Source organism: Rana temporaria, chromosome 2, assembly GCF_905171775.1.
Source record: "Rana temporaria chromosome 2, aRanTem1.1, whole genome shotgun sequence".
In the NCBI taxonomy this organism is placed as follows: Eukaryota; Metazoa; Chordata; class Amphibia; order Anura; family Ranidae; genus Rana; species Rana temporaria.
The window spans coordinates 101,366,893-101,394,556 of record NC_053490.1 but is presented as its reverse complement, the minus strand read 5'-3'; the positions used below and the strand labels follow the sequence as shown (position 1 = coordinate 101,394,556).

At 43.4% G+C, this 27,664-nt stretch overlaps 1 protein-coding gene and 1 long non-coding RNA gene across 2 annotated transcripts; one reads left to right on the top strand and one right to left on the bottom strand.

Annotated features, from left to right (window-relative positions):
- Window positions 1-1,050: 1,050 nt before the first annotated feature.
- LOC120929298 lies at window positions 1,051-1,490 on the bottom strand. Its single transcript, XR_005747363.1, has 2 exons — window positions 1,452-1,490; window positions 1,051-1,223 (listed from the first exon to the last, which is right to left on the bottom strand). It is a non-coding gene; the product is annotated as an uncharacterized LOC120929298 (long non-coding RNA).
- Window positions 1,491-3,765: 2,275 nt separating this feature from the next.
- Window positions 3,766-23,846, top strand: LOC120928228 (keratin, type II cytoskeletal 4-like). The gene is made up of 11 exons (XM_040339334.1): window positions 3,766-3,881; window positions 15,580-15,655; window positions 16,070-16,195; window positions 16,363-16,535; window positions 17,875-17,909; window positions 17,999-18,245; window positions 20,394-20,428; window positions 20,516-20,762; window positions 22,101-22,322; window positions 23,627-23,666; window positions 23,754-23,846. Exons 1-10 carry the CDS (start codon window positions 3,766-3,768, stop codon window positions 23,658-23,660), a joined length of 1,311 nt encoding a protein of 436 aa, XP_040195268.1. The 3' UTR covers window positions 23,661-23,666; window positions 23,754-23,846.
- Window positions 23,847-27,664: the final 3,818 nt, after the last annotated feature.

The window sequence follows — 27,664 nt, the reverse complement described above, 5'->3', positions numbered from 1 at the left end:
TATAGGGAGACTCGATCGATGACGTCATTCCTACAGCCACACCCCCCTACAGTTGTAAACACACACACAGTGTACACCAAATCCTACAGCGCCACCTGTGGTTAACTCCCAAACTGCAACTGTCATTTTCACAATAAAGAATGCAATTTAAATGCATTTTTTGCTGTGAAAATGACAAAAATCCCAAAAATGTGTCAAAATTGTCCGAAGTGTCCGCCATAATGTCGCAGTCACGAAAAAAATCGCTGATCGCCGCCATTAGTAGTAAAAAAAAAAAAAAATAATAAAAATGCAATAAAACTATCCCCTATTTTGTAAACGCTATAAATTTTGCGCAAACCAATCGATAAACGCTTATTGCGATTTTTTTTACCAAAAATAGGTACAAGAATACGTATCGCCCTAAACTGAGGAAAAAAAAAATTTGTATATATGTTTTTGGGGGATATTTATTATAGCAAAAAGTAAAAAATATTGCATTTTTTTCAAAATTGTCGCTCTATTTTTGTTTATAGCGCAAAAAATAAAACCGCCGAGGTGATCAAATACCACCAAAAGAAAGCTCTATTTGTGGGGAAAAAAGGACGCCAATTTTGTTTGGGAGCCACGTCGCACGACCGCGCAATTGTCTGTTAAAGCGACGCAGTCCCAAACTGTAAAAACACCTTGGGTCTTTAGGCAGCAATATGGTCCGGGGCTTAAGTGGTTAAAGTCTATGGGACTGGAACATTTGAAATCTAAAGTGTTAATTTTAAAGGCTAATATGCAAGTTATTTGTCCTAAAAAGTGTTTGGGGACCTGGGTCCTGTCCCAGGAAACATGTATCAATGCAAAAAAAAGTTTTAAAAACGGACGTTTTTTCAAGAGCAGTGAATTTAATAATGCTAAAAGTGAAACAATAAAAGTGTAATAAATAAATGAGGCACAGATACTCAAATCAATGAACACCACATCCCGGTATAAACAGAGAGAAAATAAATTCGGGAGCGGGTAACAAACCCTGGGATTTTAACGGTGTTGATGGTGGAAAATCAATCCAAAACAGTAAGATAAATACAAAAATAATAATTTATTCATACATAAATTTTACATATAACAAAATACAAGACAAGACATGGATGGTCTCATTGATGGTAATAGCGACTAAAAAGTCGCAGAGGAACCTGTTGGAAGGGGCCCGACATGTTTCGCTCGTTGAGCTTCATCAAGGGCAATACAACAAGCTATAAAATAAAGAAAAAGAAAACAACAAGAATAAGGCATTGTATATATTGCCAAAAATAACAACAGTTTGAAAAACAACAACAAACCGCTGCTGTTAAAATACAAAATACATAATGTATATTCAAACAAGATAAACAAGGTTCAAATATTTGTAATACACGTAGTTCATGAGAATACAAGGGTCACATAAACATTTTGTACAATGAAAGGACCGTGAGCAGACTTACCTTTTATCCAAAGTCCAAGATCATCCAATTACATTAAAATCAGCTGTGTACCATTAAGTAAAAATGTCAAAGAAAATTCTACAGTATTGAGTGCCTCCTTCCGCATGCATCCCAAAAACCGCATCCACCAGTCAGTCCGAATGAGGTATTCACAGTACTATAGTAAATAAAGGTAAGGAATAATGAATACTGGGAGAAAGAGACCCCCAAAAGGAATTTTGGGGGGACAATCTCAGAAAATGACACTAAAAAGATATGTGCAAAATATAATTGAAAAAGATAATGGTTGTATATAGATATGAGTACCTTCACTGGGCAGTTGGATCGGATCCAATGAGGCTGGCGAAATTGCGTCCAGCAAAACAGGGGTTAAACAAACCAATATGCACTGGTCAATGGTAGACAAAAATCTCAAAGCAAAGCTGGTTGCTGAAAAAAGATATATATAAAGAAAGGAAAATCAATAATGGTGTCAATAAAAACACCCAAAGCCATGTTTAATAAAATACCATAGGCAAAAGCTGTATAGGAAGACCAAAAAAGGCAAACAAACCTGTTTGAAAACGTTGTGGTAAAGTGCCAGAGAAGTGGTAGGGCACAAACAGCCTGGAGACTCTGATATCTCAGAGCCATGAAAAAGGCAAACACAATTAGCCTTTAAATACCCCCCAGCCCAGCATGATGCAAAGCTTCTGGGGGTGGGCCATAATCTGACAGGGCCTGATGACAGGTGGGCTGGATTGGGGAGATCAGAATGATGGACAGCCCCATCCACAACAGTCCCGCCCTGCGAACGGATCAGCGCTGATCCGTGCATGCGTGGTGACGCAATGCGGGCGTCATCGTGGTGACGCTGGACGCATTCGCCATCTTGGATGAGGGAAACACCGCCTGGCAGACTGAAAACAGACTGCCAATGCAGATGAATCTCTCTCCAAGCGCGCCGAACCGGGGAGAGCGGTACGCTCGGTGGTGGGGGGCAAGGATGAAGGGGACAACCCCCCCATGTACGCTGACCCACCCAGGGTGGATTGGGCGGAGCCGCGCATGTGCAGTAGCGCCAGAACCTGCTCTGGGATGGCGATGCTCTAATACGCCATCTTGGATGTGGGAACACAACCTGGCAGACTGAAAACCAGGCTGACAGGGCGGATAACCCACTCCAAATAGTGCCAGCCAAGGAGGAAAAGAGGCGGCAGGTGGGCAGGCTGAATGAAAGGAGAGACAAACAACTCCATTGGAAAAATCCATTATTGTTGTTGCTCTTAAAGGGGCAAGATGACTGACCTCATTACCCAAAAACATCAATGTTGGCTGAATTGTCACCCCGGGCGTTTAGCACAGACGTCAGAGGGCATCAACAGAAAGAGAGGGATCACCCTAGCGGACCCACCCATCAAGGTCCGTACACCGGGTGCGCCCTTCGCGCCCATATAGCACGTGATAAACCATGGAAAAGCTGGAAAAAATGGGGCCAGAGAGAATGCATGCTTGGTGGAACAAAAAGTATATATATAGAAACAAAGAGAGCTTCTAATTAAATATATACGTAATAAAAATCCTATGAAACATAGGGATTATGTATGTCTGTTAGATAACACAGCAATAGTGTGCCCGAACGGCACAACACCTGATGGATATCAGAAATTGACATCCAACGGAGAAGAAAGGTGGATAATGTCTCCATATGGAAAGATGTATAAGGAACAAGGCAATGGGAGGATCTGGACCCGGATGTATAGCAAATCTGCTCAGTATTGACATGCATTATTAAACAATGTGTACATGGAAAAATGACAAAATTAGCATAAGATATACTTAAATTCAAAAATGGTCAGTAAGAAAGAAAAAGAGGAAAGAAAAAAGAAGGAAAACAAAAGAGAAACAAAAGGGGTGGAAAGAAAGAAAAAGAGAACATAAGAGGGGAGAAAAAAACCTAGATATAGAGACGGACCCAAAGCCCGACAGCTCGTGATGCACAGATGGAAAATAGGTTATATACATATAAGTTGATGTAAAACAAAGTATTACAACATATGAAAGGCAAAATGAACATGATAAAATCACACCAGATACTTTAAAGGAAAGGTTTGAAACTAAACCCATCGTTTAGGCCAGGGAATTTTAGAGCAGACAGCTGATGGATCCATTTTGCTTCTTTCTGAAGCAACAGTTTGTCATAGTCTCCTCCCCAATCACCGGGGGGGATATGTTCCAATGCGAAAAAATGCATACAGGAACTGTCAAAGTCATGGAAGAGCCCCACATGCCTACTAATGGGTGTTTCCATCTTCTTTTTACGTACCAAGGCAACATGGTCCCTGATACGGTGGAAGAATGGTCGCTTCGTCTTGCCAATATAGAACGCGTTGCAAACGCATTGCATAATATATACAATCCCGATGGATTGGCAATTGGCAGAGAAGCGAGGTATGAATTCCCGTCCATTAGGAAGAGTAAGGCTCGCTGCTGCATAGATATATCTGCAGAACGAGCAGTTGTGACATGGTCGTGTACCACACATGTCAGCCGGGATGGATTTCCGGCTGACATGATGGCTCCGGACCAGCTTGTCCCGCAGAGATAAAGATCTCCGAAACGTTATTTGGGGGTAGGAACATAGATGTTTTGATACCGTTTCATCGCCCATAAGTAGATACCAGTACTTCTGAAGGATGACCCTAATTTGATGGTGGTGCCCCGAATAACGAGTGATAACCCTAGTGCCTGGATTAGCTTTTGGGGGTTTGGGATCATGGAGCAAGGAGCCCCTGGTTTTGCCGTATAGCGCCGAGTCCCAGTCCGGCTATTTTCGGAACGCGTGACGCGTCTTAGCCGCACGTCAATCATCTATGCCTCTTCATAAGAACGCCTATTCCCCGCGGGAGTCTGAAAAGAAAAAGAAGTATAAAACGTTATGTACATCAAAAATAAAAATAAAAACAGCATACTGTACATGTCGGAAGTATGCTGGTTGGAATGGTATATAATTGTTTTAGGATGAACCTCCGCTTTAAAGGCTAAGATCCCCTATGTTCACCTTTTTTTCCCCTCTAAATTACAGCTCCCCAATGTACCAATATAGCATTAATGTACTTCTTTTGAAAAAATATCAACACTTTCCATAAATTTTACAGATACTTACTTCACTGTCCTCGTGGATGTTTGTACAATCTGATTGTATAGTGTATAGGCATCTTTATACACCTAAAATTACTAGTTGTACTCTCAGTACCTTTAATTGGTAATGGCAAACATGAATGAGGACAAGTAAAGTAAGTGTCTGTAGATTTAATGGAAAGTGTTGATATATTTGCAAAAAAAGTACATGATTGCTATATTGGTACATTGGGGAGCTGGACTTTAGAAGAAAAAAAAAGTGAACAAAGGTGAACTTATCCTTTAACCCCTTCCCACCCGGCCTATAGCAGAATGACGGCCGGGGCGGTGGTTCAGTTATCCCGACTGGGTGTCATATGATGTCCAGGAGGATAACAGTGGGGGCGCACATCGCGCCGATCGGAGGTTCGGTGTGTCAGTCTGACACACCGCTACACCGATCTCGGTAAAGAGCCTCTGACGGAGGCTCTTTACCACGTGATCAGCCGTGATCAGCCGTGTCTAATCACGACTGATCATGATGTAAACAGGAAGAGCCGTTGAATGGCTTTTACACAGAGGAGAGCTGATTGGCTTCTCTCCTGAGGCCCCGTACACACGACAGAGTTTCTCGGCAGAATTCACCGAGAAACTCGGTCAAAACCCGGATTCTGCCGAGAAACTCTGTCGTCTGTACAGTTTTGGCTCGATGGAGCCGCCGAGGAGCTCGACGAGAAAATAGAGAACATGTTCTCTATTTTCTCGTTGTTCTATGGGAGAAGGCGGCCCGCCGAGCTCCTCGGCGGCTTCATCCCAGAACTCGACGAGGAACTCGACGTGCTTGGCACGTCGAGTTCCTCGGCCGTGTGTACGGGGCCTGACAGGGGGGGTTTGTGCTGATTGTTTATCAGCGCAGCCCCCCTCGGATGTCTGCCCAGGACCACCAGGATGCCACCAGGACCACCGGGGTAGGCCACCCACATTGGACCACCAGGAAAATGCCAATCAATGCCCAGGCAGCTGCCAATCAGTGCCCATCCACAATGCCTTCCAGTGCCAGTGCCACCAGGGATGCCTATCAGTGCCAGCTATCAGTACCGCATATCAGTGCCCATCATTGCCGCGTATCACTGCACAGCAGTGCCGCCTATCAGTGCCGCCCATAAGTACCCATCATTGCAGCCTTTCTGTGCCCATCATTGTTGCCTATCAGTGACCATCAGTGTCCACCAGTGGTGCCCATCAGTGCCGCCTATCAAAGCCCATCAGTGCCGCATATCAGTGAACATCAGTGCCCATCAGTGCCACCTCATTGGTGCCACCTCATCAGTGCCGCCTTCAGGGGTGGACTGACAACTCATGGGGCCCCTGGGCAATAGGAGATCCTGGGGCCCCCTGTTTTCCCCACTGACCACCAATGTAAGGGACATTCTTCCCACTGATCACCAATGCAAGGAACATTCTTCTCACTGATCACCAATGTAAGGAACATTCTTCTCACTGATCACCAATGTAAGGAACATTCTTCCCACTGATCACCAATGTAAGGAACATTCTTCTCACTGATCACCAATGTAAGGAACATTCTTCTCACTGATCACCAATGTAAGGAACATTCTTCTCACTGATCACCAATGTAAGGGACATTCTTCCCACTGATCACCAATGTAAGGAACATTATTCCCACTGATCACCAATGTAAGGGACATTCTTCTCACTGATCACCAATGTAAGGAACATTCTTCTCACTGATCACCAATGTAAGGAACATTCTTCCCACTGATCACCAATGTAAGGAACATTCTTCCCACTGATCACCAATGTAAGGAACATTCTTCTCACTGATCACCAATGTAAGGAACATTCTTCTCACTGATCACCAATGTAAGGAACATTCTTCTCACTGATCACCAATGTAAGGAACATTCTTCTCACTGATCACCAATGTAAGGGACATTCTTCCCACTGATCACCAATGTAAGGAACATTCTTCCCACCAGGGCAGCCATCAGGAATTATGGGGCCCCTTAACAGCTTCAGGCATGGGCCTTGAGCAGAGAACCAGGGGGGGGGGTGCTGCCACCTGAAATTGAGAAGCGGGGGGGGGGGGGGGGGGCTGCTGCGAATTGAGAAGCGGGGGGGGGCCCTTTACAAAAAAAAGAAGAAATAAAGAAAAAAATATATAAAGAAGGGGGGTAGCCATCCGGGGCCCTGGGGACCTCTGGGCCCCTTAATAAATAAATAAATAAATATATATATATATATATATATATATATTTTTTTTTTTTTATAAAAAAAAATACAAAAAGGGGGGGGTTGCCATCCGGGACCTCTGGGCCCTTTAATAATAATAATTAAAAAAAGAAACCTCTGTGCCCTTTAATAAAAAAATATATAAAAAAAATAAACATTTATAAAAAAAAAAGGGGGGGGGGGTTTGCCATCCAGGGCCCTGGGACCTCTGGGCCCTTTAATAAAAACATAAAAAATAAATATATATAAACAAAAATAAAAAAATAAACATTTATAACAAATAAAAAAAGGGGGGTTTGCCACATGGGGCCCTGGGGACCTCTGAGCCCTTTAATAAAAAAATATATATATTTAAAAAAAGAAAAAAAAAAAGAAATAAAATAATATAATTTTTTTTATATAAAAAAAGGGGGGTTGCCATCCGGGGCCCTGGGGACCTCTGGGCCCTTTAATAATAATAATAATAATAATAATAATAAATAAATATATATATATATATATATATATATATATATATATATATATATATATATATATATATATATATATATATATATATATATATATATATATATATATATATATAATAAATAAAAAAATATATGAAAAAATATATATATTTTTTTATAAAAAAAAGGGGGGTTGTCATCCGGGGGCCCTGGGGATCTCACTGATCACCAATGTAAGGAACATTCTTCTCACTGATCACCAATGTAAGGAACATTCTTCTCACTGATCACCAATGTAAGGAACATTCTTCTCACTGATCACCAATGTAAGGGACATTCTTCCCACTGATTACCAATGTAAGGAACATTCTTCTCACTGATCACCAATGTAAGGGACATTCTTCCCACTGATTACCAATGTAAGGAACATTCTTCTCACTGATCACCAATGTAAGGGACATTCTTCCCACTGATCACCAATGTAAGGGACATTCTTATAGCCAGATTCAGGTACGGCGGCGCATCTTTCCGGCGGCGTAGCGTATCATATTTACGCTACGCCGCCGTAAGTAAGTGAGGCAAGTGCTGTATTCACAAAGCACTTGCCTCCTAAGTTACGGCGGCGTAGCGTAAATGGGGCCGGCGTAAGAGCGCCTAATTCAAATGAGGATGAGGGGGGCGTGTTTTATGTAAATGGGTGGTGACCCGACGTGATTGACGTTTTTACGAACGGCGCATGCACCGTCCGTGTACATATCCCAGAGTGCATTGCTCCAAAGTACGCAGCAAGGACGTATTGGTTTCGACGTGAACGTAAATTACGTCCAGCCCCATTCACGGACGACTTACGCAAACAACGTAAAAATTTCAGATTTTGATGCGGGAACACGGCCATGCTTAACATTGACTAGGCCAGCTATTTGTTGGAATAACTTTACGCCGGAAAACGCCTTACGTAAACGGCGTATCTTTACTGCGACGGTTGACGTACGTTCGTGAATCGGCGTATCTAGGCATTTGCATATTCTACGCCAAACTCAACGGAAGCGCCACCTAGCGGCCAGCCTAAATATTGCACCCTAAGATACGACGGCGTAGGAGACTTACGCCGCTCATATCTTAGCCTAATTTAAGCGTATCTGGTTTCCAGAATACGCTTAAATTTACGACGGCTAACTACTGATACGCCGGCGTAACTCTCTCTGAATCTGGCTATTAGTGTACAGATTACAGTGTTAGGGAAAACCACTCAGTGGGGGAGATTCAGAAAGAGATACGACGGCGTATCTCCTGATACGCCGTTGTATCTCTGAGATCCGACGGTCGGATCTATGCGACTGATTCATAAGAATCAGTTACGCATAGATCTCCCTTAGATCCGACAGGTTTAAGTGACTTAGGGCTCTTTCACACGTCAGCTCAGTTTTTTAGATCAGTTTTTTTTTCATCAGTTGATCCGTTTTTCCATCAGTTTTTCCATCAGTTTTCGTCCATTTTTCATCAGTTTTTCCATCAGTTTTTCCAGCCGTTTTTTCATCCGTTTTTTTTTTGGGGGGGCTTTTTACATACAGTGCCTGCCGCCGAGAATGTGTTTTTAGCACGACGACATCGCGCTGATTCTCGGCGACAGGGTGCCGACATCTCGCACTCGCTGGAATAGTAAAAGCACATTCCAGCAAGCACGTCATAGAAGCAACGGGAGATCCGACTTGGATTCCCGCCAATTCTACACGTGTGCGGCGTTTGGTATGAATCCTGAGGGGAAAGTCCCCGCCGGATTTTAAATAAAAATCCGGCATGGGTTCCCCCATCGGGAGCATACTGGGCCCTTAGGTCTGGTATGGGTTGTAAGGAGACCCCCCCCTACGCCGAAAAAACGAGCGCCCCCCCCCCTCCTGAGCCGTACCGGGCTGCATGCCCTCAACATGGGGGGGTTGGGTGCTCTGGGGCAGGGGGGGCGCACTGCGGCCCCCCACCCCAGAGCACCCTGTCCCCATGTTGATGAGGACAGGGCCCCTTCCCGACAACCCTGGCCGTTGGTTGTCGGGGTATGCGGGCGGGAGTCTTATCGGAATCTGGGAGCCCCTTTAATAAGGGGGCCCCCAGATACCGGCCCCCCACCCTAAGTGAATGGATATGGGGTACATCGTACCCCTACCCATTCACCTGGAGGCAAAAAGTTAAAGTTAATAAACACGACACAAGGGTTTTTAAAATAATTTATTAGTCTGCTCCAGAGGCCCCCCCTGTCTTCTTTATTAGCTCTTTCACCAGGGGGGGCTTCTTCTTTGATGTCTTCGGTTGGGGGCCGCTCTTCTTCGCCGCCGTCTGGTTCTCTTCCACCGCCGGGGGGGGGTCGCTTTTATAAAAGCGCCCCCCCCCCCCCCGGCGGGTTTCCTCCGACGTCTTCGGCGGGGGGGGGGGGGGCTTCTTCTTCCGCTATCCGGGGGGGTCTTCTCCGCTATCCGGGGGGGGGTCTTCTCCACTCTCCGGGGGTCTTCTTCTATGTTCGCCGCTCTCCGCTGTTGACTCGGCGCACCCCGGTTCTTCCTCCCGCTGTCCGGTGCCTTCTCCTTCAGGGCTGAACGTCTTCTTCTTCTTCTGTGCTGTGACGTCGTCTTCTTCTTCTTCTCTTCTCCCGATGTTGACATGTCGCCTCTTGTCGCTGCAATGACAGGTGCGCGTATGGATTGTAGGGGGACTCCCTACGCCGTTTTTTCGGCGTAGGGGGGGATTTTTATTTAAAATCCGGCGGGGACTTCCCCCTCAGGATTCATACCAAACCCCGCACACGGCGTTAGCGGATCGGATGGTAAACGGATCATCCGTTTTTCGTCCGTTCCGTTTTTTTGATGGAAGAAAAATAGGGTTTTCTTCCATCCAAAAAAACGGAACTTAACGCAGACGGATGCTAACGGACATTAGCGGATGCGCATCGGCTAACGGACGTTAACCTATAGGGAAGCATTGCGGTCCGTTAACGGATGTCCAAAAAACGGACGAACGGAACGGACGTGTGAAAGAGCCCTTACACCGTCGGATCTTAGGCTGCAATCTCCTGCCGGCCGATAGGTGACGCTTCGGTTTTTTACGCAACGAATATGTAAATTCCAATTTCTGCCGATTCAGAAACGAACGCCCGCCCGTCGCTTTTTTTTTACGTCGTTTGCGTTCGGCTTTTTCCGGCGTATACTTACCCCTGCTATATGCGGCGTATCCAATGTTAAGTATGGCCGTCGTTCCCGCGCCGAGTTTTGATTTTTTACGTTGGTCGCGAATACGGATGGACGTAATTTACGCTCACGCCGAAAACAATGACGTTCTAGCGACGTCATTTGGAGCATGCGCACTGGGAAAAATTTCGAGGCTCAGTCACTCTCGGCTCCAGCTTGGCGGCTCTGGTTTTATCCCTTAGTTTCCTCTCCACAGTCCATACATGTCTGACTTCTGCCATGACCCCCATCCTGGCAGCACTCCCACTCTCGACTCCTCTCCAGACCTGATATAAGACAAGAAAAGGTCAGAGGCTGCGGATGGTACAGGGGAGGTCAGAGGCTGCGGATGGTACAGGGGAGGTCAGAGGCTGCGGATGGTACTGGGGAGGTCAGAGGCTGCGGATGGTACAGGGGAGGTCAGAGGCTGCGGAGGGGGGGACAGGAGGTCAGAGGCTGCGGATGGTACAGGGGAGGTCAGAGGCTGCGGAGGGGGGGACAGGAGGTCAGAGGCTGCGGATGGTACAGGGGAGGTCAGAGGCTGCGGACGGTACAGGGGAGGTCAGAGGCTGCGGATGGTACAGGGGAGGTCAGAGGCTGCGGATGGTACAGGGGAGGTCAGAGGCTGCGGATGGTACAGGGAAGGTCAGAGGCTGCGGAGGGGCGGACATGAGGTCAGAGGCTGCAGGGGGGGGGCAGGAGGTCAGAGGCTGCGGAGGTCAGGGGCTGCAGGGGGGGCAGGAGGTCAGATGCTGTGGAGGGGGGAATAGGAGGTCAGAGGCTGTGGAGGGGGGGCAGGAGGTCAGAGGCTGCGGCGGTCAGGGGCTGCAGGGGGGGGGCAGGAGGTCAGATGATGTGGAGGGGGGAACAGGAGGTCAGATGCTAAGGAGGGGGGAACAGCAGGTCAGAGGCTGCAGAGGGGGGGCAGGAGGTCAGACGCTACAGGGAGGGGATGTAGGAAGAGGCACAGGCTGCACACGCCAGACGAGACCTCACCTCACCTCCGTGAGCTGCGCGCATTTTAAAAATGGCGCCGCTCGGCACCGTCGTGTCACTGCGCATGCGCCCGCCTTTCCGAAACTTGCCGAGTGTGTACGGGCTTTCCCGAGCATGGCTAGGTTCGGATCTGCGCTTGCGCATGCACAGATGCATGTCGGCCGGCCTGGCCACAGCCATATTTGTTTCAGGCGCAGCGGCCTCCAGGAGCAGCCAAGCAGCCGCCCCGCCGGGATTTTTCCCAGGATCCCGGTGGGCCAGTCCGGCCCTGGACATCTGTGCAGATGTCTATGGAAATTGCACCCAGAAGTCGCCAAAAGTTGTACAGAAACATGTCAAATTGCATGACAAATTGCTCCAATGTGATATTCCAAAGTGCTATTCCCTATATATAACACTGATATCTATACACTGAGACCCCTTTCACACTGGGGCACTTTTCAGGCGCTATAGCACTAAAAATAGCGCATGCAAAGCGCCCTGAAACAGCCGCTGCTTTCTCTCCAGTGTGAAACCCCTGAAGGCTTTCACACTGGAGCGGTGCGCTAGCAGGACGGTAAAAAAAGTCCTGCTAGCAACATCTTTGGAGCGGTGAAGAAGCGGTGTGTATACCGCTCCTGCCCTATGAAATCAATGGGTCACCGCAGCTAAACCGCCAGCAAATTGCCTCTACATAGGCGCTTTGCAGTGGTTTTAACCCTTTCTCGGCTGCTAGTGGGGGGTAAAAGCACCCCGATATTGGCCGAATAGCGCCACCAAATTGACAATAAAGCGCCGCTAAAAATAGAAGCGTTTTACCGCTGATGCCCCCCCCCCCACCAGTGTGAAAGGGGCCGGAGTGCAGTGGGATTCAATGTACCAGATGTCAGTGTGCACTAGTGAATGGCACCTGCCACCTGGTAAATAGGCACAGCACAGGGCAAGAAGGAACACTCAGCAGCATGGCTCGTTTTTCTCCTTACAACACATACACTAACTGCTGTATTTGTATCACACTGACCTGCTGCTGCACATAAGGCAGGTCAGTGTGGGTGTCGTTGGGAAAGGGAGATGAACTGAAGACAACCCCGCTCGGGCTCTGCGTACTGTGCCCCTCGGCTGAATTCCCCAGGGGGAGAGGTGGCTAGAGCGCCTGTCACTAAAATCATCCTCGCACGGATGACGGCGACTCTCACTGATGATCTATCCCGGCCAGCTCTCATATAGCAGCATCAATCGGGATTTAACAGGTTTTACTGCTTCCTCGGGGGTATGGTTTTTCAGATTTTTTTTCCCTGTATATTAAGCTGCAGGCACCTCCAGGGGCGGACTGAGCCGGCCCAGGCCCTCCCACCACCGGGCCCTCGGGCAGTGTCCGACTGACCGAATGGTCAGTCCGCCCCTGGCCGCCTTATCAGTGCCCATCAGTGAAGTAACCACTTCAATACCAGGCACTTACACCCCCTTCCTGCCCAAGCCCAGTTTAAGCTTTCAGCGCTGTCGCTCTTTAAATGACAATTGCACAGTGAAGTAGAAAACATACTTATTTACAACATTTTATAACAGAAACAAAAGAAAAACTTTTTTTTTTCAGTCTTTTTTTAATTGTTTAGCAAAAAATAAAAACGCAGAGGTGATCAAATACCATCAAAAGAAAGCTCTATTTGTGGGAACAAAATGATAAAAATTCTGTTTGGGTACAGTGTAGCATGACCGCGCAATTGTCTTTAAACAGCGACAGCGCTAAAAGCTGAAAAATGGCTTGGGCAGGAAGGGGGTGTAAGTACCTGGTATTGAAGTGGTTAAGAACCACATAAAATCATGAAAGATATCCTTATATTATCACTCGGGGAGTAGCAAGAGCCAGTCAACAGCCTATGAGCCACAAACCAGCAGCTGCATGTAGAAAAAAATTAGAGGGAAGGAGAGGGACGTCCAAAAAAACATATAAATGAATGTTATTGAAGGCTAGCGAACAGAACAAATGCAAAAGTAAAACCTTGAGGGGGGAGGGGGAGGAAATATAGAGAGAGCTTCTAACAGAAGTTGTGTCTCTGTGTTAGGTGAAAGTTACAGATAGGGATGAGCCAGTGGTTCGAGTCGAATGAACTGAACATATGGGGCGTTCATGGCAGTGTTGCCAACCTACCAGATTGAAATTTACTGACACAACACCCAAAACTTACTGGCACAGCCAAGTTTTTACTGGCATTTGCAAAAGTTACAAAATTACAGTTTTAAGTGCAAACTTGAGTATTTAGGGCCAGATTCTCAAAAGAGATACCAGATACGCCGTCCTATCTCTGAGTTTTGCCGTTGTATATATGCGCCTGATTCTTAGAATCAGTTACGCATAGATTTAGATCCGACCGGCGTAAGTCTCTTACGCCGTCGGATCGTAACTGCATATTTACGCTGGCCGCTAGGGGCGTGTACGCTGATTTACGCGGCGAAATATGTAAATCAGCTAGATACGCGAATTCACGAACGTACGCCCGGCCAACGCAGTACAGATACGCCGTTTACGTTAGGCTATTCCCGGCGTAAAGTTACCCCTGCTATATGGTGGCGTACATGCGGCGTACCAATGTTAAGTATGGACGTCGTTCCCGCGTCGAATTTTTAATATTTTAGGTCGTTTGCGTAAGTCGTCCGTGAATGGGGCTGGACGTAATTTTCAAAACCAATACGTCCTTGCGGCGTATTTGGAGCAATGTACACTGGGATATGAAAAACGTCAATCACGTCGGGTCATGGCTATTTTACATAAAACACGCCCCCCTGTTCCACATTTGAATTAGGTGGGCTTACGCCGGACGATTTACGCTACGCTGCCGCAACTTACAGAGCAAGTGCTTTGAGAATACTGCACTTGCCCGTCTAAGTTGCAGAGGCATAACGTAAATCGGATACGTTACGCCCGCCTATAGTTATGCCGATCTACGAGAATCTGGGCCTTAGACTACAAACAAATACAATATGCAAATAGCAATGTGATTTAAGGTATATAATAAGACAATTCTTAATCTTTTTTTGTTTTTTTTATATATAGTAGTAAGTAGCTCAGGGACAGGACTCAGGAGGGTAAGAAATTAGAATGGGCGGCACACACACATAAAATTGACTCTCACGGTGACATTGACAGCGATGTGCAGCCGCACAGATGATGTTGACACCTCACTGACACAACATGTCCCCTCCTGAGTTACAGTGACAGTCTCTGCCCAAGGCCAGTGGTCCCATCAGTCCACTCCAGTCCAAACAGCACTGACAGTCCTGGTTCCAGCCTGCCTTGCTCCTGTCCCACAGACCCACACACGACGCTCCGACCACACCGCTTGGTTCTATTGCACCATGACATCACACGACATGCTCAGGCACAGTGCCTGATCACACTGTAGCAAGCACTCGGATGGTCCCAGCCGGCTCCAAACCAAGCCGAGGGTCACAGCCATATTTTTTACTGACAACATTTTACTGGCATGTACTGGCAGGAGAAAATTGCCTATTTTTTACTGGCTGCCAGTAAAAATACTGGCGGTTGGCAACACTGGTTCACGAAAAGTTTGAGCGCCACGGAACGCCCCATAATGCACTGTGAGATTGCAGTGCATTGCTGTATGCACAAGGAGGAACAGGTGACACCTCTGTCATTCTATCTATGGACAATAACCGGGACCTGTCTCTTGATGGAATACTAAGAGACGTAAAGAAACAATATTGCCGCGTACACACCATCACTTTATGTGATGAAAAAAAATGACGTTTTTAAAAACGTCACTTTAATTGACTGTGTGTGGGGGAAAACGTAGTTTTATGTCTTGTAAAAAACGACCAAAAAAAATTGAAGCATGCTTCAATTTTATGTGTCGTTTTTCAAAAGTGCACTTTTTACTTCACAGAAATTGACCGTGTGTAGCAAAAAACGTCGTTTTCTAAGACGTTTTTTCATCCACGCATGCCCAGAAGCTACTTATGAAGCAAGCTTCAATGGTAAAACGTGGTGGAACGTAACCTCACTTTGCAAGAACATTGTGAGAAAAACGATGGTGTGTAGGCAACTTCGTCTTTGAAAATTGAAGTTTCAAAAACGTCATTTTTTACTTCACAGAAAGTGTCGTTTTTTTTCATCACATTAAGTGATGGTGTGTATGCGGCATATGAAGCTGTTGCAGAAAGAAGCAAAGCTGAAACACAAGGCTTATTTGACCTTAAAGTAAGTTCATTTTATCTACTTTTTCACATACGCTGAACCTCACAACAATAATTAGACCACACCCCTTAGCCTGTGTGGATAACTTGCCAATGCAAGTTTAGACTTTGGGAACCAATTATGAAATATTAATATGTATAAAATGTAAATTTATGATATATATATAAAACAGTTGAATTTCTTCATGATAGGCTAACATGTAGACAGATAGGTATGTAGATGTAGGTATGCATTCAGTAAAGGATGGCAAATGTAGGGAACAAGGAATTTGTATCTACAGGCTCCACAAATGCTTATTGTAGTATTTTACTCACAAACCCCATCATTCTTCATTATTCTTTTCATTTAAAACTTTACTATTAGATTTCTTAAATTTTTAACACTGGTAATCTTGGAGCTTCTTTTCTTCAATTTTAGTATCAGCAACTACAGGCTACAGCTGGAAAACAGGGAGACAACCTGAAGAACACCAAGAGTGAGATTGCAGAAATTAACCGTATGATCCAGAGGATGACATCCGAGATTGAGAATGGCAAAAAACAGGTATCTTGTTGATTTGTATTATTTTCTTTAAAAAGGCTTAAGTCTCATTTTACAACAATGTTTTATAAACTGTGTTGCAAAAAGATCCAAAAATTGTATTCAAATTAAACAAAATAAAGATCATTCGGTCTAAACCAAGACACTAAAATGACAGCATTATTCTGCAGATTGCGGCCCTCCAGAAGAAGTTGGCTGACCTAGAGGCTGCTTCGCAGAAAGCCAATGAAGACCTGACACGTCAAAAACGTGACTACCAAGAGGTACTAGGTGTCAAGATTGCCCTTGATATTGAAATTTCTACATGCTTTATCCGGCTGCAGGCAGAAGAAGAAAGGGACAGGTGAGCTCAAGATGATCTACCTAATCTCTTGTTAAAAAAAAAAAAGATGATCTACCTAAAATGTAAAGAGCAGGTACAGGTTTCCCATAGGACTATCAAATGCTGTGAGCAGCAAGGTAAGTCTTTTACTCATATGTGCTTTGTGCAGCTTGCAGGAGACTCACAGGTGTTGTAAGCAGGCAGTTTCTTAGGGTTGGATCCACTGTTTTGAGCCTTACAGCAAACAGGATGAGAAAAGTTATGGCCATTAAAAAATAGTATATCATGTCTTCATACCCAAAAATAACTGACATTTTATGAAATAGTAATTGCTCTGACAAAGCCAAAGGATTAAAAAAAAAATCAAAAATATATTTGCTTTATTGACTCTAGGGTGGTTGAAAGTCTACATTTAAATTTATTTTTATATTAGTCCACTAAGGTTTATGTACAGCTTATGCCTGTTTCCGTTAAACTCTAATGCCGCGTACACACGACCGTTTTTCATTAAGAGAAAATTATATTTTTTAAATTGGTCATTAAAAAAGATCGTGCGTAGGCTCCAGAGCATTTTTCTTGACGAGAAAAATGGGCATTAAAAATTTAGATCCTACTCAATTTTTTTCTTGTCGTTTTTCACGTCGTTGTTTTTCTCGTCGTGAAAAACAGTCGTGTGTACGCTTTAACAACGAGGAAAAAAACACGCATGCTCAGAAGCAAGTTATGAGAAGGGAAATTTGCATAATCAGCCCAAAGGGTGGCGCCATTCGAATGGAACTTCCCCTTTATAGCGCCGTCATACATGTTGTACGTTACTGCGTTTTTTTTTTCAGGATCGTGTGTATGCAAGGCAGGCTTGACAAGAATCACGTAGAGAAAAACTTATTTTTATTTCCATGACATGAAAAATGGCCATGTGTACGCGGCTTTACTGTTTTAATCATAGTCATATTAATGCCATGCCTTTCACTGATGATGTTATATAATGATTTAGTCCATGCCCCAAGCTATTGGATTATGAGGCTTAGAAAATCTCATCAGAATATACCTGTATATCAGAAATTTGTAATGAAATAGAGAGTATCCTATTTACAACAACAAGAAGCAGTAAAAATTCACTCCATGGTGAAAACTAGACTAGACATTGACTAGAATGATGAAGTGTCTTACATTTGCAAAAATGTTATTAATTGTAGATGGAAATCAAAGACATATTGGATTAGATGCATAAAGAGATAGGTCACCAAAAACAAATTATGATAAGTGTCAGTGAGAATTACATTGACAATGCATATTACAATAGATAAGATAACCATTTCAGCCTAATAATTTGAAATAAAACATTGATTTGCCTTTGCAGAATGTCTGGACATGTAGAGAACAATGTGAGTGTTTGTAAGTATAGATTGGTTCTCTGACTACAGATATTCTTGCTCTGTTATCCAAAGCAAGAGAAAATAAAACTCTTATTTTTTTTTTTTCAGCCGTGGTTGGTGGAGGTTCCTCAGGTATGTCTGGCGGAGGAGCTGGATATGGTTCTGGTGAAAATCGCGAAAAACTTGCATTGAAGGATGCCCAGAAGAAGTTGGCTGACCTACAGGCTGCTTCGCAGAAAGCCAATGAAGACCTGGCCCGTCAAGAACGTGTCTACCAAGAGCTACTACGTGTCAAGATTTCCCTTGATGTGGATATTGTCACATACAAAGCCCTGCTAAAAGAAGAAGAGGACAGGTGAGTTCAAGATGATCTACTTTATATCTTGTTAAAAAAAAAATGATGATCTACCTAAAATGTAAAGAGCAGGTACAGGTTTCCCATAGGACTATCAAATGTTGTGAGCAGCAGGATAAGTCTTTTACTCATATGTGCTTTGTGCAGCTTGCAGGGGACTCACAGGTGTTGTAAGCAGGCAGTTTCTTATGCCGCGTACACACGGTCGTTTTTCGGCATGGAAAAAAATGGCATTTTTCAGCATGTCCAAAAACCAACGTTTTTCCAACTTCATCATTAAAAACGATGTTGCCCACACACCATCGTTTTCGAAAAATGATGAACAAAGCGTGGTGACGTACAACACGTACGACGGCACTCTAAAGGGGAAGTTCTATTCGCCTTTGGGCTGCTTTTAGCCGATTCCTTCTTTATAAAAGACGATTCGCGCTTTTTTGTCTGTTACAGCGTGATGAATGTGCTTACTCCATTGTGAACGGTAGTTTTACCAGAAAGAGCGCTCCCGTCTCATAACTTGCTTCTGGGCATGCGTGGGTATAAAACGTCGTTTTTGTCCACACACGATCATTTTTTACAACACGAAAAACTACATTTTGAAAAACGACATGAAAAAATGCAGCATGTTCGAATTATTTTTTTCAGAAGCCGAAAAAACGATGTGAAGCCCAGACACAGTGGGCCGGATTCAAAGAGATTTGCGCATTTATTACGGAGGCGCAGGGCAACGATTTTGCCCTGCGCCCCCGCAATTTTTTTGCACTGCCCTCGATTCACGGAGCAGAAGCTCCGTAAATTGCGCGGGGGCGCCGGCAAAATGCCCAGCGCAAGAGCACGCAATTTAAATGATCCCGTAGGGGCGGGAATCATTTAAATTAGGCGCGTTCCCGCACCGAGCGTAGAGCGCATGCTCCGTCGGGAAAGTTTCCCGACGTGCATTGCGGCAAATGACGTCGCAAGGACGTCATTTGCTTCAAAGTGAACGTGAATGGCGTCCAGCGCCATTCACGATTCACTTACGCAAACTACGTAAAATTCAAATTTCGCGACGCGGGAACGACGGGTATACGTAACATGGGCTGCCCCTGCTAAAAGCAGGGGCAGCCTTGCACGAAAACCGCCTTACGTAAACGACGTAAATTGCGTACGCAGGGCTCGCGCAACGTTGTGAATCGGTGTTAGTATGCAATTTGCATACTATACACTGAGCACAACGTGACGCCACCTAGCGGCCATCGCAAGAATGCAGCCTAAGATATGCGGGCATAAGAGCCTTATGTCACGCAGATCTTAGGCTGCAGTCGGCGTAACGAGGTTCCTGAATCAGGAGCACTCGTTACGCCGGGGCAAGTAAGCAATTGCGCTGTGTAACCTATGGTTACACAGGCGCAATTGCTTCTTGAATCCACCCCAGTCATTTTAAATGACATTTTAAAAAATGTCGTTTTTTTCATGCCGAAAAACGACCATGTGTACGCGGCATTAGGGTTGGATCCACTGTTTTGAGCCTTACAGCAAACAGGATGAGAAAAGTTATGGCCAATAAAAAGTAGTATATCATGTCTTCATAGTCAAAAATAACTGACATTTTATGAAATAGTAATTGCTCTGAAAAAGCCAAAGGATTAAAAAAAAAATCAAAAATATATTTGCTTTATTGACTCTAGGGTGGGTGAAAGTCTACATTAAATGTATTTTTCTATTAATCCACTAAGGTTTATGTACAGCTTATGCCTGTTTCCTTTAAACAAACTGTTTTAATCCACTGATAATGTTATATAATGATTTAGTCCATGCCCCCAAACTATTGGATTATGAGGTTTAGCAAATCTTAGCAGAATATATATCAGAAATTTGTAATGAAATAGCAAGTATCCCATTTATAACAACAAGAAGCAGTAACAATTCACTCCATGGTAAAAACTAGACTAGACATTGACTAGAATGATGAAGTGTCTTACATTTGCAAAAATGTTATTAATTGTAGATGGAAATCAAAGACATATTGGATTAGATGCATAAAGAGATAGGTCACCAAAAACAAATTATGACAAGCGTCAGTGAGAATTACATTGACAATCCATATTACAATGGATAAGATAACCATTTCAGCCTAATAATTTGAAATAAAACATTGATTTGCCTTTGCAGAATGTCTGGACATGTAGAGAACAATGTGAGCGTTTGTAAGTATAGATTGGTTCTCTGACTACAGATATTCTTTCTCTGTTATCCAAAGCAAGAGAAAATACAACTCTTATTTTTTTTTCCAGCCACAGTTGGTGGAGGTTCCTCAGGTATGTCTGGCGGAGGAGCTGGAAATGGTTCTGGCGAAAATCGTGAAAAACTTGCATTGAAGGATGCCCAGAAGAAGTTGGCTGACCTTGAGGCTGCTTTGCAGAAAGCCAATGAAGACCTGGCCCGTCAAGAACGTGGCTACCAAGAGCTACTACGTGTCAAGATTTCCCTTGATGTAGAAATTGACACATACAAAGCCCTGCTCAAAGGAAAAGAGGACAGGTGAGTTCAAGATGATCTACCTAATCTCTACTTAAAAAAATAAAATAAAAGGATGATCTACCTAAAATGTAAAGAGCAGGTACAGGTTTCCCATAGGACTATCAAATGCTGTGAGCAGCAGGATAAGTCTTTTACTCATATGTGCTTTGTGCAGCTTGCAGGAGACTCACAGGTGTTGTAAGCAGGCACTTTCTTAGGGTTGGATCCACTGTTTTGAGCCTTACAGCAAACAGGATGAGAAAAGTTATGGCCATTAAAAAGTAGTATATCATGTCTTCATAGTCAAAAATAACTGACATTTTATGAAATATTAATTGCTCTGAAAAAGCCAAAGGATTAAAAAAAAAAATATATATATATACACATTTGCTTTATTGACTCTAGGGTGGTTGAAAGTCTACATTAAATGTATTTTTATATTAGTCCACTAAGGTTTATGTACAGCTTATGCCTGTTTCCTTTAAACTTTTATGCTGCGTACACACAACCGTTTTTCGGGTTGTAAAAAATAAAGATTTTTTTTGACGGTTGTAAAAAATCGTTGTGTGCGGGCTTTAACGACGTGAAAAAAACGTGCATGCTCAGAAGCAAGTTATGAGACGGGAGCACTCGTTCTGGAGTAAGCACATTGATGACGCTGTAACAGACTGAAAAGCACAAATCGTCTTTTTCGAACACAAAATCAGCAAAAGCAGCCCCAAGGGTGGCGCCATCCGAATGGAACTTCCCCTTTATAGTGCCGTCGTACGTGTTGTACGTCACCGCGCTTTGCTAGAGCATTTTTTTCACGATCGTGAGTAGGCAAGGCCGTTATAACGATCGGGTTGAAAAAAACGTTGTTTTTTTCTAGACCATTAAAAACGTAATTTTTTTCAAACCCGAAAAACGGTCGTGTGTACGTGGCATAACTGTTTTAATCATAGTCATATTAATGCCATGCCTTCCACTGATGATGTTATATAATGATTTAGTCCATGCCCCCTAGCTATTGTATTATGAGGCTCAGCAAATCTTAACAGAATATACCTGTATATCAGAAATTTGTAATGAAGTAGAGAGTATCCTATTTATAACAACAAGAAGCAGTACAAATTCACTCCATGGTGAAAACTAGACTAGACATTGACTAGAATGATCAAGTGTCTTACATTTGCAAACATTTTATTAATTGTAGATGCAAATCGAAGACATATTGGATTAGATGCATAAAAAGATAGGTCACCAAAAACAAATTATGACAAGCGTCAGTGAGAATTACATTGACAAGCCATATTACAATAGATAGGATAACCATTTCAGCCTAATAATTTGAAATAAAACATTGATTTTCCTTTGCAGTATGTCTGGGGGAGGAGCTGGAAATGGTTCTGGCGAAAATCATGGAAAACTTGCATTGAAGGATGCCCAGAAGAAGTTGGCTGACCTTGAGGCTGCTTTGCAGAAAGCCAATGAAGACCTGGCCCGTCAAGAACGTGGCTACCAAGAGCTACTACGTGTCAAGATTTCCCTTGATGTAGAAATTGACACATACAAAGCCCTGCTCAAAGGAAAAGAGGACAGGTGAGTTCAAGATGATCTACCTAATCTCTACTTAAAAAAATAAAATAAAAGGATGATCTACCTAAAATGTAAAGAGCAGGTACAGGTTTCCCATAGGACTATCAAATGCTGTGAGCAGCAGGATAAGTCTTTTACTCATATGTGCTTTGTGCAGCTTGCAGGAGACTCACAGGTGTTGTAAACTCACAGGTGTTGTTTTGAGCCTTACAGCAAACAGGATGAGAAAAGTTATGGCCATTAAAAAGTAATATATCATGTCTTCATAGTCAAAAATAACTGACATTTTATGAAATAGTTATTGCTCTGAAAAAGCCAAAGGATAAAAAAAAAAAATCAAAAATATATTTGCTTTATTGACTCTAGGGTGATAAAGTCTACATAAAATGTATTTTTATACTAGTCCACTAAGGTTTATGTACAGCTTAAGCCTGTTTCCTTTAAACTCTAATGCCGCGTTTTCATGACGAGAAAAATGCAATTTTTTAAATTGGTCATTAAAAAACGATCGTGCGTAGGCTCCAGAGTGTTTTTCTCGACAAGAAAAATGGGCATTAAAAATTTAGAACCTGCTCTATTTTTCCTCGTCATTTTTCACGTCTTCGTTTTTTTCGTCGTGTGTATGCTTGAACGACGGGAAAAAAATGCGCATGCTCAGAAGCAAGTTATGAGAAGGGAAATTTGTATAATCAGCACAAAGAGTGGCGCCATTCGATTATAGTGCCGTCGTACGTGTTGTATGTCACCGCGCTTTGCTCAAGAATTTTTTTTTCAGGATCCTGTGTATGCAAGGCAGGCTTGACAAGAATCACGTCGAGAAAAACGTCTTTTTATTTCCATGACATGAAAAATGGCCGTGTGTACGCGGCTTTACTGTTTGAATCATAGTCATATTAATGCCATGCCTTCCACTGATGATGTTATATAATGATTTACAGTAGTCCATGCCCCAAGCAATTGTATTATGAGGCTTAGCATATCTTAGCAGAATATACCTGTATATCAGAAATTTGTAATGAAATAAAGAGTATCCTATTTATAACAACAAGAAGCAGTAAAAATTCACTCCATAATGAAAACTAGACTAGACATTGACTAGAATGATATAGTTTCTTACATTTGCAAACATTTTCTTAATTGTAGATGGAAATCAAAGACATTTTGGATTAGATGCATAAAAAAGATAGGTCACCAAAAACTAATTATGATAAGTGTCAGTGAGAATTACATTGACAATGCATATTACAATAGATAAGATAACCATTTCAGCCTAATAATTTGAAATAAAACATTGGCTTGCTTTGCAGAATGTCTGGACATGTAGAGAACAATGTGATGTGAGCAATTGTAAGTATAGATTGGTTCTCTGACTACAGATATTATTGCTCTGTTATCTAAAACAAGAGAAAATAAAACTCTTATTATTCTGTCCAGCCGTGGTTGGTGGAGGTTCCTCAAGTATGTCTGGCGGAGGAGCTGGAAATGGTTCTGGTGGAGGAGGAAGTGGCTAGTGTGCTGGAGGAGGATACAGCAGTAGTGGCGGCCAAGCAAGCATCTCAAAGATCCACAGTGGTTGTGTCAACATCGGGTCCAGACAAAAAACCTTATTAAGATGCCCCACTGTCATAGCACTAGCTTCCACCCTTCCAAGCCAAACCGTACTATACCTTTTGTCAGTCTGCTCAAATTAGAGAAGCTTCCATAGTCATCTTCAGTTGTATCAGCCTTATCCAGTCCTTTTTGTTTTTCAGGATACGGCTAACTATAATTTAAACAATCTATGCTTCCCCATCACAGCAACCCATAAACTGGTTATATGCAATAAAAAGTTGTATGGCTGGACCATTCTTAAACAACCCATTTGGTAAAATCTAGTAGGATGGTCCTCATATTGCACAGGTGCTGGTCAAAAAAAAAATGGTTATATAATGGCTCAAAATTGTACTTTGTATGTCTAGTTGCATAGTTCTCATTGATGGATTAATTAAAAAAAAAAGTAATAAAGAACAGTTTTCTAGCATGAAAAGAAAACTGCACTACAGCATAAACCAAAGCAAAATATTGAACCAGATATCATGTGCCAAGGTTATCATGTAAGAATGTAACTGTACTTGAATGTATCCCTGTAAGTAAGTAAAACTTCTACACTAGGTGTTGGATGTAGCCAGTCCTATACATACCTGATTTACTGTACTTTGTTTTGTGAAGTAATGGATATTATCACTTCTGGGTGTTGTATATAAAATCCTTTATAATTCATTACTGGATTATCCAATACCAGGCTTGTATCTCTTGTCTTTTCTTTATATCTTCAATAAACTGCACGTGGATTTCAAATCTGATGTATTTGAATTTAATTTTTTTTAAAGATTTCCAAACTTTTTTTAGGAGCCTAGTTTAGTAGTAGTGGTGGATTACACTGTCATTTGATACACCTAAGATCAGTGTACAGCAAAAACCATTTTGTAATCATAAACTCAAATTGTATTTGTTTTTAATGCATTAAAGAGTATCTAAGCCCAAGAACAATACATGTAATATATTGGAGCATACCAGTCCTTAGATATGGTAGCTGCATTTGTTTTTTATTTATATATATTGTAAGGGGTTAGCTCGGTAGCGGGGTGTGTGACCTCCTGAGTGGGTTCACTACACACTAAATTATACAGAGAGGCAGCCGTGGGTGGTTGAAAAACAAGGGTTATGGTTTATTCTTCCATATTGCTGGAAACAAGTGCAAGCATCAAAACAGCATAAACAAAATAAAACATAAAATAAACCCTGGCCACTTGGGCCGTCTACCTTCAGAACACAGGAACCTACCTATGGAGTCTGGCACAGCCTACTGCTGGGCAGACACTGCTGGTCTTCCAGCAGAAAACAATAGTCTTTTTGATTTTCTTATCACACAGCAAAGATATCAACAACCACTTCACCTTCAGAAGTCTTCCTCAGCTCACTTCTCTCCTTAACTCAACAAGCCTCAGGATGCAGCATTCAGTAGTAATCCTCTGGACAACTTATAGAGGCCTTAATTTTCTCATTCTAAACAGCTGAAGCTATTCAACGTCCTTAAACCTTTCTGGCTACCTCTGCAGCTGACACCTGATAGTAATTGGTGAATTTTCTAAACAAGGCAGAAATGTATCTCCCGTCTGTGACAACACACTCAGATTTACCTACTACTGATACGCCGTCGTATCCCTGTTTCTATCTATGGAACTGATCCACAGAATCAGTTTACCATAGATAGGCAGAAGATCCGACATGTGTAATTGAATTACACTGTCGGATCTTAAGGATGCAATTCTAGGCCGGCTGCTAGGTTGCGAGGCCATTGCGGCCGGCCTAGAATAAGCAAATGAACACTTACGGCGATCCATGAACGTTCCGACGGGCCTGTCGCGCTAAATCTACGGCGTTTTCGTCGAGTTACGCCGCGTAAAAATAGGGCTGAGTCCTATTTGACTAAGCCCTATTAAGTATGGCCGTCGTTCCCGCGTCAAAATTTTCAACTCTACGTCGTTTGCGTAAGACGTTCGTGAATGGCGCTGGACGCCATTTACGTTAACGTCTAAGCAAATGACGTCGGAGCGACGTCAGTTAGCGCAATGCACGTCGGGTAAGTTACCCGACGGAGCATGCGCAGTACGTCCGGCGCGGGAGCGCGCCTAATTTAAATGGGAATCGCCCATTTGTATTAGGAACGCCTTGCGCCGGACGGAGTTAAGTTACACCGCCGCAAATTTCCAGGTAAGTGCTTTGTGGATCGGCACCTAACTTGGGAGATTTGCGGCAGTGTAACTTAACTCTGAAAAGTTAAGTTGCGCTCGGCGACTGTGGATCTGAAATAAAACAGAGTATCAAAAAAGACTATGGAACCGTGGTTCAATGATATAAACAGCGCTATGAGATTGTTGATGTCTAGCCCCAAAATAGGAGCTTTAAATAAGAACGTAGGTGGTGTGCTAGGTGACCAAAAGACCAGGTATTAGTGCACCCTAAACCTTATCTATAGATTCACCAGGTAATGTGATGGTATCCCCCTTTGGGATGTAACCTTACCACAGAGTGCAAGAGGACTGGCGTGTTAATGTCAGTACTCTCAAGCAAACCTTCCTCTGTTCTCTTAGTCAGCCACGGTCATTCCATTGCAGGCACATAAAACAAAAGGAAATACTAAATAGTAAAGTACCGCTTAAGCAATGCCCCACAAAATGCAAAGGAGAACAATCCCCCTATGTAAATGCCCGTACAGAAATGACAAAGTAAATGAACTCAAATGCAAGCCTGTAAACTCCTGCTGTCACCGTCGTTCTCTGGGCACCAGAGGCCGCCCGAGTGCTGGTATCGCTGGGGAACTGATGGTCAGCTGTGGAGCGCAGTCGAAGTCGGAAGTGACGAAACGCGTCAGGGCGTGGCTACATCGGCGCAACACGGAAGCCTCACTGCGCTCCACAGCTGACCATCAGTTCCCCAGCGATACCAGCACTCGGGCGGCCTCTGGTGCCCAGAGAACGACGGTGACAGCAGGAGTTTACAGGCTTGCATTTGAGTTCATTTACTTTGTCATTTCTGTACGGGCATTTACATAGGGGGATTGTTCTCCTTTGCATTTTGTGGGGCATTGCTTAAGCGGTACTTTACTATTTAGTATTTCCTTTTGTTTTATGTGCCTGCAATGGAATGACCGTGGCTGACTAAGAGAACAGAGGAAGGTTTGCTTGAGAGTACTGACATTAACACGCCAGTCCTCTTGCACTCTGTGGTAAGGTTACATCCCAAAGGGGGATACCATCACATTACCTGGTGAATCTATAGATAAGGTTTAGGGTGCACTAATACCTGGTCTTTTGGTCACCTAGCACACCACCTACGTTCTTATTTAAAGCTCCTATTTTGGGGCTAGACATCAACAATCTCATAGCGCTGTTTATATCATTGAACCACGGTTCCATAGTCTTTTTTGATACTCTGTTTTATATCTTTATTGGGTTCTTTACCCTTTTTTAAATAGCTGCTTTTCTGGATTTTTATCAATTTTAATCACTTTTGATATATCCAACACACCTGTCTCCACATCCTTTTTCCTCACTTGGGATCAAGTGATTTACTACCCATTGGCGCCGGAAGTGCATTTAGGTTCCCATTTGTCTAGTTTATGCACCTCAATTTTATTGACTGTGGATCTGGCCCAAAACTCTTACATTACATACGCTTTTCTGCACACAACATATATTCATAGATCTATCATTTCGGCCTACCTTAAAGAAAAATGCCATTAACCTGCCTGGCGGTATTCCCGAGTCTGACTCGGGGTTAGATTTTCCTGCTGCGAGCGGTAA

Coding starts and splice junctions, on each gene's coding strand:
- LOC120928228 (XM_040339334.1), top strand. CDS start 3,766: ATGGTCCCTGATACGGTGGAAGAATGGTCGCTTCGTCTTGCCAATATA. Junction 16,536..17,874: donor GCAGAAGAAGAAAGGGACAG/GTGAGCTCAAGA, acceptor TTGCCTTTGCAG/AATGTCTGGACATGTAGAGA. Junction 20,429..20,515: donor AGAGAACAATGTGAGCGTTT/GTAAGTATAGAT, acceptor TTTTTTTTCCAG/CCACAGTTGGTGGAGGTTCC.